The following is a 17,018-nucleotide window of genomic DNA, read 5'->3' as shown; positions in this document are numbered from 1 at the left end:
CACTTAATACCATTAATAAAAAAGCGAGCTAAAGGATACAGCTGACTCTGGCAATTATCGCCCGATTGTCTTAAAGCAAACCACTCAACCGACACCGACACCTGCATCTACATACTGAAAGAATTGCTTAGCTATTACGAATTGCTTAGCTATTACCTTTCATCAGCCTCTTCTGTTTTCCTATGTTTTGTAAATTTGAGAAAAACACTTAACAGAGTAAACTACCTTAAGCTCTTCCTGAGGCTGCAAAAAAAGAGGCACGCGTCTTTATTTAATTGGCCTTTTATATTGCTGGTTTTCCCCTCAGGAAATGGGGTAACATATTCGGTTCCGTAAGCGGGCTCCGCTAAGGGGGCATTTTAGCGCCCCAGTGGCGTGATCGGTATGGTGTTGGCGTGCCACCTTGGTGGTTGCGAATTTGATTCCCGAGTGTTCCAATGAAGTGTGAGAGATGTGTATTTCTGGTGATAGAAGTTCACGCTCGACGTGGTTCGGAAGTCACGTAAAGCCGTTGGTCCCGTTGCTGAATAACTACTGGTTCCTTGCAACGTAAAAACACCATACAAACAAACAAGGGGGCATTCACTCCCCATACCTGCTTAATACGTAAAAGATGCCTTGAATGTCAAACTGAACTCACTCGCAATCGGATGCACCGTCAATGAAACTACAATAAACAACCTCTGTTACGCCGACGATGTGGTTTTGATTTCCCCTTCAGTGCAAGGACTCCAGCGACTCACTGAAACTTGCTACCAATATGCAGAGGAATTTGATATCTTTTACAATGAAACCAAGACCCAGTGCATGTCGCTGCTCCCGAGATCGCTTAAGCATATTGCAGCACCACAAATTTCCTCGGAAATCATCAGCTGGAATTCGCGCACGAATTTCTGTATTTGGGTCACATCATCACGGACGACCCAAAAGATACGGCAGACATAAAACAGAGGCGTCGTAACTTATGATGTGCAACTGGTAACATGTCTGCCAAGAGGTTTGCCTTTTGCCACCGAGACATAAAACTGCTGCTCTTCCGCTCCTACTGCTACAGTATGTATGGGTGCTCCCTTTGGACGAACTATACCCGATTGTTCCGAAACTGAAACCAAACTTCCTCTACCACTCTGTACCTGGCGTAGACAACAGAGATGCCTTCGGTTTTTTTTTTTTTTTTTTTTTTCTAGTCGTCTTCCTTCTATTGGATATGGTACTTGAGCTTCGTTGGTGTTGTTTTAATTTGCTTTATATATTGTAATTGCGTTTTTTAGGTGAGTAATTATTGTAATTTGATTTTATTTAATTTTCATTTTGAAAATTGGGCTGGTCCCTGGAACGTCGCATTGAATAAACTACGCCAATATGAAACAACAGACATCTGCATTTAAATCCTTCACTGATATATATATATCATATATATATATATATATGTGTGTGTGTGTGTGTGTGTGTGTATGTATAGTATGTATATATATATATATGTGTGTGTGTGTGTGTGTGTATGTATGTATATATATATGTATATTATATATATATATATATATATATATATATATATATATATATATATATATATACATATACATATATACATTAATATTAATATCCAGTTCACTCAAATGATATTAGTTGTTTAGTATTTGGTTGTGTACATTAAAAAGTGGCAAATGGATATGAAATTAATAAAAATATACTGATGGACAGTGTCAGCAGTGGAATTATCCTTATAATTGAAGAATCAATGAGGCTCAGTTTTGTTTACTTAGTATTGGTAATTTGAGTATGAAAAGACAACCTAAAGTTAGTTGTGCGTAGTGTCACCAATTTCATTTTTAATTAGTACAGTTATGTTAGTTACTTCTCAATTGCTTTTAGTGTGAATGTAATGTTGCATGAAAAGACAAAGAGATATGAAATGATGCTACTTACAAGGCACTCATCTTCGTCGGGCATGTCATCTTGAGTGAGGTTGACATTTATTGCATGTAGGTCTCCCACGTCTGTGTTGTTCTTCTCTAATTTTCCATGATGTTTCACTTTCCCTTTTAGGTAGTGTTGTTTTGATTCATATTCGAGACTTGCATAGTTAGATTTCGTGGTATCATAGGAGAGCTGGTTCTCAGTGTTAGGAGAGCGAATTGAATTCTTGCTGCGATCATCACGTTCTCCCAGGAATTTCCACAACTTCTCATTGCTGATTTTACGTTCACCCCATTGCTTGACATGAGAAGTAGTAACTTCTTTTTGTAGTATGTGGAACTGTTCTTTCAGTGTTTCTTTGTGAATATCTTCCTGCATGGGATAATTGAAATACCTTGTTACATTTACTGTGCCATTGCCTATAATTTATTTATCTCTATTGCAAGGCAGTTTTATTTGATATTTATAATATGTAGTATTTTTTCATTTGTTACTAAGAACTCTGTTAAGGAAACAGATTACATGTTTAAAAAAACAAATGTACTTTGAATAATCTCAAATATTAATGTTTCCTTTGAAGAGAATTGCTAAAATGACCCTACACTCGCGTCAGTCTCAAGAACTTAGGGGTCAAGAACAGCTAAGCCTTTGCTAACTAGAGTAAGTGACCAAGTTAATAACATCTAAGGTCACACCTGAATCTTCCCCGTGCACAAAATCCTTCTCTGAAAACGAGCACTCCATTAGAACGGGTTAGCTCAAAATTCCCAGAACATGGTGATAAAATATAGGAATATGCTTTGTCACATTCTGTGATGCTAAGAGTGCATTAGATTCCATAAAAGTGGATAATAGTTCCCACTTTAGCTCAAAAAGCTCAAGAATGGCCCTTTTGCATTTCTTGTTGGCGCAAAACTTATAATATTTATTAGGCTCCTGCTCATGTTGGACTATGGTAATGAGGAAGTGGACTGGAAAGCAAAATAACCTACTTTAAGTGGTACCATCTGTTTGAAAGTGGATAGTGTACTTTACTTTGATGTGAGAAGACCTTTTTGTAAAGGTCATGCATTTTAAGAAAGAGGCCAGAAAGAGGGGTGACCCCTCTCCTTGCCTATAATAAGAAATAACAAAGTGTTAAGTTTAATGTTACCCCCTGACTTGCAAATTTTAATAGGAACTGAGCTATTGTAACTCGATTGAGGATTATTAATAACTGCCCCACCAACAGCTTCATTGTAGATAGTAGCAGTGTGCCGCTGTGTGCTCATTGTGACAGGTCACTGTCATGTAAGGGTTTTCAGGTGCACTTCCTCGATTATAAGCAGTTAGAGAAAATGTGGCCTTCGCTGGAAATTCCTTTGTGAGATTTTGGATAAAGAGGTTTTACTTGAGCCTTTGATAGCCGTTTTCAAGGAAATCACTATTTTTATCATTAGGTTAAATTATAATTAATTAGTTTTTTCAAAGTATAGCTGTATGAAATATGCATAATTTTTAATGCATTTGTATAAGACTATATTAGTTTTAATTCATTCATTGCCATGTTAGTGATGAATGGCTTCCCTAACCCTAATGCCAGTCCATGTTTCAGACATCCATTCATTCACTCGGTACAAATTAAAAGTGAAAGCAACTCAAGTACCACCTTACCTTGTCTGTATCTTCCATCCACTTAATGCTAAATACGTCCCCGAGATATGTTCCAAGTTCTTTATCCAGATAGCAGGCATAGGAAGGCTCATGGGGATTTGCGGCAGTTAGAGCATAGACTGAAAGAGTGCCCAGGTTATGAAAAAAAATATTTAGATTAGAAAATTATGAAGCTATTATATTGGTTGACAACCATATTGAAGTTTTGCTTTTAAATATTATTAAATATGAGCTGTATTTAGAAAAATTAAAAGTATTTAATTATTTGCTTTGTGTAGACCTGAGCAAGGAGGAGGAGCCAAGTGTAAACTTTATTTTAAAAAGAATTATTTTCCCAGAGCGAAATGTCGGTTATTAAGTGAATATGATGGAATAGACTGTAACATTAGTGTTGATATGGAGGAGAAATTGTGTGTCAAGGGGGAAGGGAAAAAGAAATTGAATTTTAGAAAGAATGAACACCGCGAGGAGACTGGTAATTCAACTTTTAGTGACATCATGAAGGGTGGGTGTGGAATTTGCTACGTGCTCATAACCTCACTTTTTCAGTGTGATTGAGTAATAAACACATGCACTTGACCTCAGTAAATTGCAAAGGTGTCAACTAACTTAACATTGTGCGTATTTTTATTGGCTCAATAAAAATTTTGCGTGTTGATTGACTTTATGATGATGAGGAGCTAGCTTGTGGGAGGAAGGGTAATGTGCTTCAGGATGGATGGTGATGAGTTCATACACCTTTAGTGAGCATTGGCTTCATGTCCTGCCCTACTGTGTTACCAGCGTGTTTTGCTCAAAGGGAGCTGTTGCTTTCGTTGGTGTTCCCTTTGCTCTTCAGGGATGATGTTTTTGATTTTTTGTGTTTGTTTTTGTGCAGATTACACCACCACTCCTAAGTGGCACAAAACTGTGTTGCCTTCGACCAAGTTGGAGATCCTTAACCATCTTGATGTGGGCATACTACCTAGATAAGGATACCTGAAGAAAATGTAATCAATGGGAGTGTAGCAAATGAAGCTTAGCAGCATTGCACTTACATTGTGCACTAACATTCCTTTCAGATTACTAGAAATTTGTTCATTATGTTTTGATTATCTTTTCAGACTTGTCATACACAGCATTCATTATTTATACACATACAAATTACATGCAGTACAGTGCCTCTGGATATCTTGTGAGAGTTAATTGAATACAAATACGTAATTTACTTGCTAGGATTGTATTTTTTGTTTTGTTTTAATATATGCTAATAACAAGACAACATGAATTGCTCCTATCTCTTGAATTCTGTGTTATTTTTTATGTTACTGTATGTTTTTATAGGCCAGTCAGGGTTAGACCCCGAGTCTTGAGTAGCCTTAGCTGACCTTGTCAATATTCCTGTAACGGCACTTTGGAAATATTCACACATTCCTTAAACCTCACCTTTGCTGTTTGGCAACAGACCCTCGAACAGTGACCCTGACTCGCATGCTTCAACATAGACAACCATCTGTAAAGAGAGTTACTGTGTGTAAGTGGTGAAAAGCAAGAAAGGTTGGAATGCATGATTTGACTTTTAAGAATTTTATGAAGGAAAAATAATACACAAGGGGTTGTGGGTTTTCCCGTAAATGCATTGTGCCCTGCAAAGTGAGGTGATTGGTGGAACGAAAATTACATTAAGTATAACTAATTGGATTTTGGGTTGTGTTGTCACAGACATATTATTCGTAGCATAGCATGCAGTAATTGTTGAGGGATAAGCACATCGGTTTTACTTAACAAGGGAGATGTATTAAGAAATGAAAATTCCATTAAAAAGTTGAACCCTGGGGTTTTGGATTGTGGCCCTTACATAGTATCAAGAGCATACATTGAAGTGGTTGTTCAAGGGGTAAGCCCATCTCTTTTTTGAGAATGTAAGTGCATACACATTATGGAGTTATATATTGGGGGAAAGAATCTAGTGAAAAATTGGTTTGAATAGATACTCTAAGTTTACCAAAGATTAGAAAATTGGTGTCTGTGACCTTTACTGAAACTTTACTGTGCAACATATGAGAATTGATAATGTCAGTATATGGTCATCAAGTCAGCTGAAGTACTGAAATTCTGTTGTTTACAGGACAAATGTGCTGCATTTAGATATTCAAAGTGCTTTCCACTTTATCTGAGAACTCCAAGTACTACATACAACTAGAAAAAATACTCTGTAAATTAAAAACTAAAAAGTTAGATATAATCTATATAAAGTTAATTGTGTCCTTATTTATAAATAGTCTCTCTCTCTCTCTCTCTCTCTCTCTCTCTCTCTCTCTCTCTCTCTCTCTCTCTCTCTCTCTCTCTCTCCACAAATAGTAAATCAAAGTTATTTTATAACAGAAGAAACTACATTGAAAATAAAAAAAAACTTTTAGTAAGACGTTTGTAAACTTTCGTATTTAGTATATCCATTTTTATGTGTAAATTCATTATTTGGTTATCAGAAAGGAGTAAATAATAAAATAACAAGAAAACGTCATGTAATATAGGGATATATGAATGCAAGTGAGGAATCCATGGAGTAAAATTAGAATTCCTTGAGCTGACCACAAAATTTTCAGGTAGATGTGATAGCACCATGGTATGTAAGGTTAGATTTTAATTGCAAGGATCGCTATGAAATAGATGATAGAAATAGATAGATCTTTACAGTATCTTAAATTGTATAAAATATTCTACAAAAGTGTCCACTTCATAAAGATGAAGGAAATTGGTATTATAGTCTAAAGTGAGCAATCAACCACATTCGTAGGCTATACAAAATTGAGCACAGTACTGAGTTTGCCCAAGCCATCGACCCGATGTTCGGAATCTTGTCATGTTGATAATTGAGGAGTGGATGCAGACTCCAATTTCCATCTTGTTCATGCACTGAACAAACTCATGGTTCCAGTGCCAGGTCTTTGGACCTAACATTCATAAATCAAATTAAATCACATCCAAATTGTTCACTGTATATCATGTTACCTGTTTATTTAGAATCCTGCAGTGACAGCACTCATATAAATATCACTCTACTCTGTTTTTTTTCCATCTGTCCACCCGCCTGTGGTGTTTGCGTGTGGTAACACTGCGTCCCGGGCTTTAAATAGTTACGCTATGTGTAAGTTTTAGGTAAATAAAAGGATATCTGGGTGTACATTTGCAACTGAAAAGTGTTTTAAAAATTTACTATATGCGAATTACACCGTTAATATTCGAAACAAGATATTGTTATTATTGTAGAATGTAAGCTGAATGTAACTATCTAAAGCCTGGGATGCAGTGTTAGCATACGCAAACACCACAAGCGGGTGGACAGATGGAAAAAAAACCGAGTATAGTACTTGTCTTTGAGGATTGTGGGAAAAATTAGAATTAAAGATAACATTGGAAAAAATGTTTAGACAGTAAGTACAAGTATTGCTAAAGTTATATACTTCAGTCCCAAAGCCAGTAGGGCGCTTTAAAGGCAATAACTCAAGAACCTTCAAGTTAAACCATCAAAAGGGTTAACTAGGTATCTCGGAACTCTGCTACATCAACATTATCCTTAATTGTATTTCAAATAGTCTTCCAACATCAAACTGCTAATAATATAATAAACGATACAATGCGAAATTAATTTTTTATAAAGGAGGTGAGAAGACATAGTTTAACTAAACCTAGTATTCGAGAGAACTATCGTATTTGTTGCTGAAAGTATCAGTTTTAAGAAAATTATAATCCAATGAACACCTAGATTTGAACCTGTAGCATTACAATCTATCAGAGAATTGAAACATACCATTCAAGGTGCAGTAATTGTTGAATTCCTTGGGAATAGTTCAGTTATTTACAAGCGTAAGAAATATCATTTATACTTGACATAGAATATGGGTACTTTTCTTTTCCCAAGATGGTTATGGTAATGTAATTAGTCACCTTAGTAAACAGGGGCCACAGTGTTATAATTTAAGAGATATCTGTAGGAGATTGATGAATCCACTACTGTCATTCAGATGGAATCTGCTATGTAGGATCAGGTGCGTACAGTATTTATTGGAAGAATTTGTTTATGAGTATATGAATCATATAATATAATATAATTAATATATAGTATTATTATATATATAGATATATATATATATCTGTACTATATATAATTATATATATATGATATACTGTATTGCTACGGAGCCGGCCTTCCGGCACTCGTGTATTTTCTTTTTCTACTCACAAACTGAGAGAAAGTTGGAGAATGACGGAGATTTCGAAAGGTAAGGGAAGTCAAAAGAAATAAAGTAACTCCTTTCTGTAAAGAATACAGTAAAAGCAAGTCTGTATTTTTGTGACATCTTGGAAAGCTGTGAAACATTTTTGACTTGGGTTCTGTCCCATTGTTTACTAAGAAGTCTTTTAGATGGAAAACATGTCTGTCATTTTAACAACGTGTCAAACGTGATTTATCACCTGTCATCCCTTTGTCAAATTCAGTTACCAGTCTTAAGCTTATAACAGCCCCAGACCTCAAGAAGAGATAATGACACTTAAGGGACTGGCCCCCTTTCTACCATTGTTTTTTGGTTCCCAATCCAATTTCACAAAGGTCGTTAACAGAGATTAACCCCTTGGTTCACTATGGTTCACAACTCACTGTGGTCTGTCTTACCTGGCCTCCCACCCTTACCATTGTTATTAGAGCATCCCGAACCTGCGACTCCGCCTCCTCACACCTGCATCCCAGCCCACTGACCTAAAGCTCTTGACCCAGTCTAGCAGCTCATAGTACCCTTTCTTTCCATACTTCCTCTGCCAGTGTTCAATGACCTTTTCAGGTATCTGTGGGGATTACTGGCAGGGGTGAAAGGAACCAAGGAGATCACTCCTGTTTTGACTGCTTTGAGCCCTAGCCAGCAATTGCGGCGTCATGTCCAACGACCTCAGCTCGTCACTTTAGCATACCTGTATCTTGATGATGATCACTGCTAGCTTCCCCTACTGCTACACTGTCCGGAGACTGGACGCTGTCTAGAAGTCCGACCTGACATCCCTCTTGAAATTGTCACACATAGAAGTACCAGGGTACTATCTAATAAGTAGTGCTATCTCTCTGATTCCCTAGTGAAGAACTGCAACAGACCTAAGACCTTCCACTGATGCTGTCTTTATCTATTCATGTCTCGTCCATGGACTAAGGTAATTGAATTGGAAGCTGATTGTCGACCCTTCACCTACTATCCCTTGCACAGTTCCGATTGTTTCTCCTATTCCCATCCTTATTCATTTGCTCTCCCTCAGAAACCCACGTAAGTTAGTGAATAGTGATATTCTTGTGAAATCATTGCAGAAGTGACATTAAAATTTGCTACTTTGCTAACAGTAATTTTGTGGTGTTAATGTAATATTAAGCTGTTGATAATTCTTGTGTTTTGCGTAATTTTCTCTTTGCGTTATTCATTCTGTAGTTCAACAGTGCCACTCAACGTTTTCTGCCAGTGCCACGTCTTTAGATAGTATTCCTGGGATTCCAGTTGGAGCTTAATTTGGTTACAGTGCTCCACCATTTAATGTTGCTTATTGTCGTTAATTTTAAGGGTTCGATCCACATCTCCATGCATCACATGTGATCTCTAGATTTAGTGGATTTATTATTATAACCCAGTGGCACATTTGCTTTGATATTGTACATATAATTATTAGTGGTCCAGTACCACGGAGCCAGTCCGTGCTCCTGTAATTTTACTCTTCTGCTTACCTTATAGAATTATATTTGTAAGTGGATATATTACATTTACAGTCCTTTGAAAAGTAATTTTAGTAGTTTCTATCAAAGTCTATTCTATTATGAACATAGTTGCAGGCTACTCCTAGTTAGTATTGTTTCCAAAAGCTACTTTTTAATAGAGTCAGTCTCTTTAGATTCCTCCTAAATAAAATTCAGTACCACGGGTCTGCACCATGACATTAGAAATGGCTTTGTAGTCTTCACCTTATATTTTATTAATTAGTTTTAATATGGCTTGTATATATTGATCTGTTTCTCAGTGAGCCGATAAGAAAACTAAATAATCCATTCTGAATATTCATTTTGTCAACTTCTGGAAAAGAATTTTTTTTCCTTCAAATAAAAACGGAAAAGATGGCTTAACTTATTTTACCAGTCTGTTTGATCCAAATGTCATCTCAGATGTGTAACCTATCTCCAGGATTTACTATAGTTAATTTTTTAAAGCATCTTACCTCTTTAAACTTGCGCTTTTTATGTAGGTCACGGATGACTCTGGCCAGAACATTTGCATGTAGTACATGCTCTGGGAAACAGAAAACACCAGGACCACCATGGTCCACCAGGTTTATAAAAATCCTGTCTTTGTCAGTGCTGTTGATCACTTTTCCTGACCCAATTCCTTCCATGGCCTTAGCATTTCCATTTAAGATGTGCAAAAAGTTTCTAGGGGTAACATCTTTGCCAGTGTAGTCCTTTGGAACTCCTTTGTATACATTGGGTCCATTTGGTCGGTTGATGATGACGCCTGGGTTTGGGTTCCTGTTGAAGAATACTCTCTATTGATTATATTTATTATTAAATGTTAAGCGAGAATGTATGCTTCCACCATTGATATTACAGTTGTAATTGAAAAATTCTTAGCCAAATAACTACAAACTAAGGTATCTTGATGTGCAATATAAATAATGAAGGGATTATCTTAGTTTAAAGTTAATTTATGATATTCTGAATTTATTTTATGGTTAAAAGCAGTCTATAGACAATACTTACAGTGAATTGTTACTGATATCGTCGTACATCATGACAATTATATGATCATCTGGAACACCATGTTTATGTAGGATTTGATAAGCATGGCACACATCAGCCTGTGAAGTCAGATGGTAAAGTTAAATTCAAGTTCATTAATATTACTATAAGCCTTGAAAAATCAGCTTCCACAGAAGAGAATTAATAGACCATGCATACCATAGTAACAAAAAATAAAAAAAGATAAAGACATTACATAAATTGGTTAATCATCATAGGTAAATATATGAGTAGCAAAACTATGGATGAGACACTAATATTTGTCATTTTTGACATTTTATACCTTCACCCCTTCTCACCCCCTCCCTATCGGGGCTGAACTTGGAATTAAAGAACATCGGGAGTGTCATTATGTATCCAGCAACTTTAGACTGACTCAGATCAATGAAGTAGGTGGCTCATGAGTTAGTTGCGATCTTGACTTCAGTGGGACGTGTTTCTCTTCCTCTCATGATGTCTTTTTATATATTTGCTCATACATATACACAGGGGTTGCTGTTGGTATGAGTTCTTATCTTTCATGATAGTATGTCAGTTATGATTGTAGTTTTGCAAAGAAAAATGCAAAGAAATAGAAAAAACGCAAAAAGGTTACTGCAGCTTCGATCAGTAAATTTATGTAAATACGATTGTCTAGTAAATGAGCCCCTACAAGGGGTTCTAAATAGTCTTTTTCAATAGCTGCATATGTTTTATTTTTAGCCCAGCTCTTGAGGGTTAAAGGGCATCGGGAGTGTTTCTGTTCATCCAAGCGACCTCAAAAGTTATGGGTTAGACACTAATATCTGTCATTTTTAAAATTTTATTCTTTACCCCTTCTCATCTCGCTTCCTTTCGGCTGAACTTTGACTTAAAAGACATTTGGAGTGTCACTGTTAATTTTCACATGTCACCCACTTCCAACCCCTTCTCACTCCCTCCTTCCTATTGAGGTTGAACCTAGGCTTAAAGGACATTGAGCGTGTCACTCTTCGTCTCAGCAACCTTGAAAACTATGGATTATACACTAATTAATATCTGTGAGTAGTGGTAGATCCAGTGTTCCTTTTTCGTTTTGTATAAAGAATTACTGGGAAAAGGCTAAAGAATTATTGGGAAAAGTTTTAAGTGCAGGTAACACGCACATTTCACGTGTCTCTTAGGTCATTGGATGAATTTTGTGAAGGGACTCACATTTGATTCGCGTTTATCATTCAGTTTTGCTAGGTAAAATTTAGGTGCATAGGTTAGGAATAGAACTGGTAATTCTGTCGTATTGTTTCTCATTTACTCGTATTATTGAAGTGCTTAGTTCTCGTAAGGAATAAACATAGGGTGAGGGTTTTGTGTGCTGTATAGAATATATTTTTCGTAAGAAATCATTTGCTTATCATTTACATCTCATCAGTTCTTTGTTTAAATTTCCTGTTTACTGATTGAGGATTTTTTGTTATAAGATGTTACGATTTTGATGTAGTTTTCTCATGCAAAATGTTGCTCTGGTTTGAAAATACTTATTATCTTCAGGAGAAAATATGCATATTTGTTTGTAAAACTTTTACGTTATTTTGTAGTCTCTGGTCATTATCGGGTTTGTAATTTAAAAACGAGGAGTTTTAGGAAGCGTTCTGCGGCCACATGCCAGTCCTTAATTGATGTACACCATTTTCATTCTCTCTCTCTCTCTCTCTCTCTCTCTCTCTCTCTCTCTCTCTCTCTCTCTCTCTCTCTCTCTCACAAGAAACTGTAAAGAATATTTTTTTCCGCGGCTAAGTCTTGTTTCTCAAATTATTTACATTTAAAGTATACGCCATGTTTTTTATTATGCTGATATTGATAGCCGCACCTTTATTTACTGTACTAAAGGAATTCATTGATTATCAGCATCTGGGGTAAGCGTGGGTTGTCTCTAATTCTTTTTGTGTATATGGGGAATTCCCGAAATGTGATTTTATTTGAAAGTATGAGCCGGTCTTGCATCTAAAGAGGTTTTTGTTGACTGCGGATTAAAATTTTATATACGAGTAGTGGGATGTCTTAGATGAACCATCTTTAAAATGTGAGAGTTTGCTACTATTTTTATGATATTTTTTTTATAATGAGACAATTATAATACAGAAGCATAATTTTCGCTCTAGAATATAGAGTTTGGTAGTTATATGGGCCAGTTATCTATGGAGAAAGGCAGGTGGAGATAACTACCAATACTGGGGAGTTATCTGTGGACAAACGATGTCAGATACGACAAACAGATTTGCTATCATCACTTCTGCATGCTCCTTGCTATTCCTTGTTTTGCTGTTTCTTGAAATTAAGTCGAAAATGGATTTATGAGTGTTATATAAATGGTTGGAAGAAAGGTTTTATTGCTTAGTTGTTTCAATTTCCACTAAATATTTATTGGAACCATATAAGCCACAACTGATTAATTGATTTAAGGGTCTTAGTTGGTGTTGCTGGTTACTTTTGTAACGTAAAATAGTGAAATAGGTTCGTGTTTTAAATTGTCAGTTCGCTGATTAGAACAATTATAATGTCATATTTTGGGGAGAATAGAATTTTATCGATATTTTGAGGAATAGGTACTGGATCTGTTACTGTAGAAAGGCTCTTATTCGGCTTTTAGTACAGCTTTGGTTAAAGTGTAATTCTTCTGGAAAAACTAGGTGAGGATACGAAGTTACACTGTAAATCATAAAGTACTGTCGCGTCATATTTTAATAACCGTCGACTGTAACGATATAAAACTGCTGTGAGGTACACATTTTGAAACTAGATATTGTCGTCAAAATAAAATCTCCCAATTTTCAACAAAATTGATATGATTCCTTGTCACAGGAAGCGCCAATAAACAAAGCAAGCAATATCCGGGAGTTGTGTGTGACGTCAATTCATTATCCGTTTGATGCATTTCCGGGGCGTTTTGCCCCTGATAGAGGACTTACATGTGATTGTCGTTTGTTCATTTAGAAAATGGAAACCTTTTCTCTTTGAAAGACATTTCAATGTTGGTTTTGGTTTTTCTCCTGAATTAGGTATTCATTTAAAGGTATTTAGTTCATTTTCCTACATGTAAAGAAGTCCACTTATAATCGTTGAGGGTGTTTGGATTTCTGTTAACCCAGTAAGACACTTGAACTTATTCGCTTCTTTGCCATGATAAGGGCCCCCTATACAACCGTGGAAAGTATGCATGATTACATAATAACTATTCGCTTGTGCGACCTTTAGGTGTGTTGCGATGACATTTTGATATTTAGGTATGATTTATCCACACGCAATGGAAACGTCTGTCACGTTTTATTTGAGTGTTTGCCATGAGTTGAATGAATCTAACATAATATTTAAAATATGGAATAGCTGATGTTCATAAACGATACAATACTGATTTTTGGGTTGTAGACTTTCCTCGCGATGCACTGTAGGCATTTCTTATGGTTCTGTGTATCGTCCCTTCAGCTCCTACCTGCAACCCCTTTCATTCCTTTTGCAGTTGTCTCTTAGTGCAATAGGTCCTAACGATTGATCTTTGGGCAAAATTTTATATTCCACTCCATTCCAATAAAATAGACAAAGTATTTCTGCGACGAGTGGAGAGAGCTGAGAGTACACTTGATTCAAAGTGAAAATATAAAGATAAATGGGAACCAAGAAAATGAAAATTGGTTTCATGTTGTTATGGACGGCGAGAGTAAAGGTTCTGGATGATAGAACGATGAGAGAAGAGGTGAATCAGCGTAGGTAACACAAGGGCGGTTGCAGGGTTTGTGCAAAAGATTTCAAGAAAATGAGAGGTGTGTTTGGAAGCCAGAGATTTAGTTTATGAAGGGAGTTTTGGAATCTGAGCGTATGAAAGAAGCTGCTGTTGAGACTTAAGATGAATATTTTATGCTTCATGTGCGGTGAAAATTGAAAGTGCGAGAAATGTAGATACATAGGAAGAGTGGTAAAAAGGTTTGGTAGGCGAGAGAAAGGATCGGTATTTTGAGGTAGTTGGGACAAGTGGGAGTAATGTGGATGATTGGTTATAAAAAGAGAAAATGGTTAAGGAATGTTAGGAGAAAAGAGACGAGGAAGCAGAATAGAAAGGGATGCATAACTGGAGTGAAAGAGGGATTGGAAGGGAAAGTGTTATATATCAAGGAAGCGAGAGAGTTACTTGGGAAGGGTGCATGGGGATGTACGGCATGCTGTTGATGAAACTGCTTTGATCTTTTATGAAGCGTCAAACGTTGTGGACGTTTTCAGCACATTAGGATTCAAAGGTGATTCAAAAGTTTGTGTAAGTGTAATAATAAAGACGTCACATCGAGCAAAGGTCGCTCGTGTGGACGGGACCTTAGAAGAAAAATTAGGTGTGAAATAAAAAAAAGAAAAACTAAAAAAGGTTCAGAACCTTTTAGACCCAATATGTCACTCATCCCTGCTCACAGCTAAAACTCCGTTTGAATGCATTTAAACTGCTCTTAGTTACCTGATGGCGGTAGTTATACCAGCCGTTAGATCCAGCAACTAATACCGCCCAAAGTTCACCAGAATCGGAATCGTTTTCTAGGATATTGTCCAATGATCGCAGTCTGGCTCCCTCACTGCTGCATGTGACCGCAATGGCCACACACCATAGGAACCAGTTCATGGGTATCGCTGGAAAAAGAGATACGGTAGCGATATTAGAGTAAATGGGGAAAAGGAGATACGGTAGCGATATTAGAGTAAATGGAACATCATAGATAAAATAATAATAATATATATACAGTAAAGTTCATTTGTAACGTACAGGCTTGTAACGAATTCAGGGTTATAACGAATGAAAGTGAATTCCCCATTTCCAATTCAAATAAATGAACTAAAAGTTGTAGGTATGTAACGGATTATTTATTACGAAATCAGGTACAAACGAGCTATTTTGTACGTCCCGGTGACAGATTTGTTAGTAAAAAATCCCTGCTGTAACGAAGTAAAAATTTTATTGTTAAACAAGCATCAAACAACTATTATCCCAGTGAAGCAGAAGATTAAGAAGTCATATCAGACCGAGAATCACTCTTAACTGATCGTAACTCCAATTTAAACATTAAAATACATATCCAGTTCATAAACAAACAATGACTTTTATAGCGAGTATTAGAAATCTTGATAAACTTGGGAGGATCGATACTTTATCGTCTGGATTTTATAATGAATGATGCCTATAGCGAATTGCAGACGACAGTCCCCCTGGAATTCGCTATAAAATAACTAATATATATATATATATATATATAAATATATATATATATATTATATATATATATATATATATATGATATATATATATATATTATATGTGTATGAATGTATGTGTACTCACGAACATACGGCATAGACAAAATCTAGATATAGTATCTTGTAAACGATCGCACATTTTTCCTAATACTGCACCAAGTTAGCTCTCATATTGAAGGGAGTTCGACCTCGTATATACAGGATTTTCGAATTTTATTTTGAAACGGGTTAACAAATTAGGGGATTTGGTATTTGACAATAATGTTTAGGCGGTTGGGGGTGAGAATTTCGTCTTGTTAAGAAATGTAAATGTTGTAGAACAGTGAAAAGTAAAAATCATCCTAATCCCTTGTCGATTATCACTTGCCCAACTCTTAGAAGGTTTCGGAAATGAGTCGTCCAACCTTCAAAGATTTGAGTATAGTAGAAGTGGCATGTAAAAGAGGAATCTTACGCAGTTTAACACATTTGTATGGAAATTTAGATTACTTTCATTTGTGTATCTGGCCGAAGTTCTGTATAAAATTCACACATAGGGATCAATCTAGCCGCCTGGTCACTGCAATAAATATTTTCTCGTGTGAAGATGGTGTTATAATTACCCCATTCTTGAAGAGTAAAGCGGACTTGGAGGTTCACATAAATGATAACTTTGTTATATCTGGCTACCCATTATAGTATATGTGTATTAGAGCATTAACACGTCACTGGATTGTATAATAGTAAACTTGTTTGGGAGCTAAAGGCCAGACTGGACATTTCTGTGAAAAAATTGTCGCCGAAGGTACATTCAGGACTAACCTTTTCTATAGAGTGTCTCCTTAGAAGCAACTGGCTCTGATATTCTAAAACGTGTTCCCTTGGCCAGCGACCCTGCCTTACTGCAACATCAGTGATACCACTTGGCATTACGAGTTCATTTTGTATACGTCATGAATGAATTTTGTTTTCTTAGTTGCTCTTATTTTGTTTTGGGAAATATAGCTGTGTTATATGTTGATTTTTATTGCTCATTTTAGCTCATATGTGCCTAGTGAGAGAGAGAGAGAGAGAGAGAGAGAGAGAGAGAGAGAGAGAGAGAGAGAGGGGGGGAGGTTGCTTGATATGTGGTATCAGTTTGTATGCCTTGTATTGTACTCGACTGCACTTGTTGTCGGCCGGATGTGGGATATTACTGTTTCTATCCCTTGTATCGAAATAACGCAATGACACGTTGACCTTACTGTCTTCGTAATCATTTATTTTTATTAATTTTTTAGAGCAGCGTCAATGTTTAGGTAAAGTTGATAAGCTTGTCGAAATTTTTTTTAGAGAATAATAGGTGGCGGTAATCATAAACTGGCTCAGCGCCTCAGCGGCGTGGTTAGTATGGTATTAGCGTCCCACCTCGGTGGTCGCG

The 17,018-nt window shown here is 36.4% G+C and overlaps 1 protein-coding gene across 1 annotated transcript in view; it reads right to left on the bottom strand.

The window, feature by feature from the left end:
• LOC135217338 (legumain-like) overlaps nucleotides 1-16,579 on the bottom strand; it is a 22,968-nt gene extending 6,389 nt beyond the window's left edge. The window contains exons 1-7 of the mRNA XM_064253145.1: nucleotides 16,421-16,579; nucleotides 14,829-14,998; nucleotides 10,337-10,434; nucleotides 9,799-10,105; nucleotides 4,999-5,065; nucleotides 3,574-3,692; nucleotides 1,930-2,292 (exon numbers count right to left, since the gene is read on the bottom strand). Of these exons, the coding sequence (XP_064109215.1) occupies nucleotides 1,930-2,292; nucleotides 3,574-3,692; nucleotides 4,999-5,065; nucleotides 9,799-10,105; nucleotides 10,337-10,434; nucleotides 14,829-14,990 (1,116 nt within the window). The 5' untranslated portion in view covers nucleotides 14,991-14,998; nucleotides 16,421-16,579. The remainder of the gene's footprint in view (nucleotides 1-1,929; nucleotides 2,293-3,573; nucleotides 3,693-4,998; nucleotides 5,066-9,798; nucleotides 10,106-10,336; nucleotides 10,435-14,828; nucleotides 14,999-16,420) is intronic.
• Nucleotides 16,580-17,018: the final 439 nt, after the last annotated feature.

This window comes from Macrobrachium nipponense, chromosome 7, assembly GCF_015104395.2.
Source record: "Macrobrachium nipponense isolate FS-2020 chromosome 7, ASM1510439v2, whole genome shotgun sequence".
Classification (NCBI taxonomy): domain Eukaryota; kingdom Metazoa; phylum Arthropoda; class Malacostraca; order Decapoda; family Palaemonidae; genus Macrobrachium; species Macrobrachium nipponense.
Note: the sequence above shows the minus strand (reverse complement) of the source record. Positions and strands in the feature narration are given on the sequence as shown.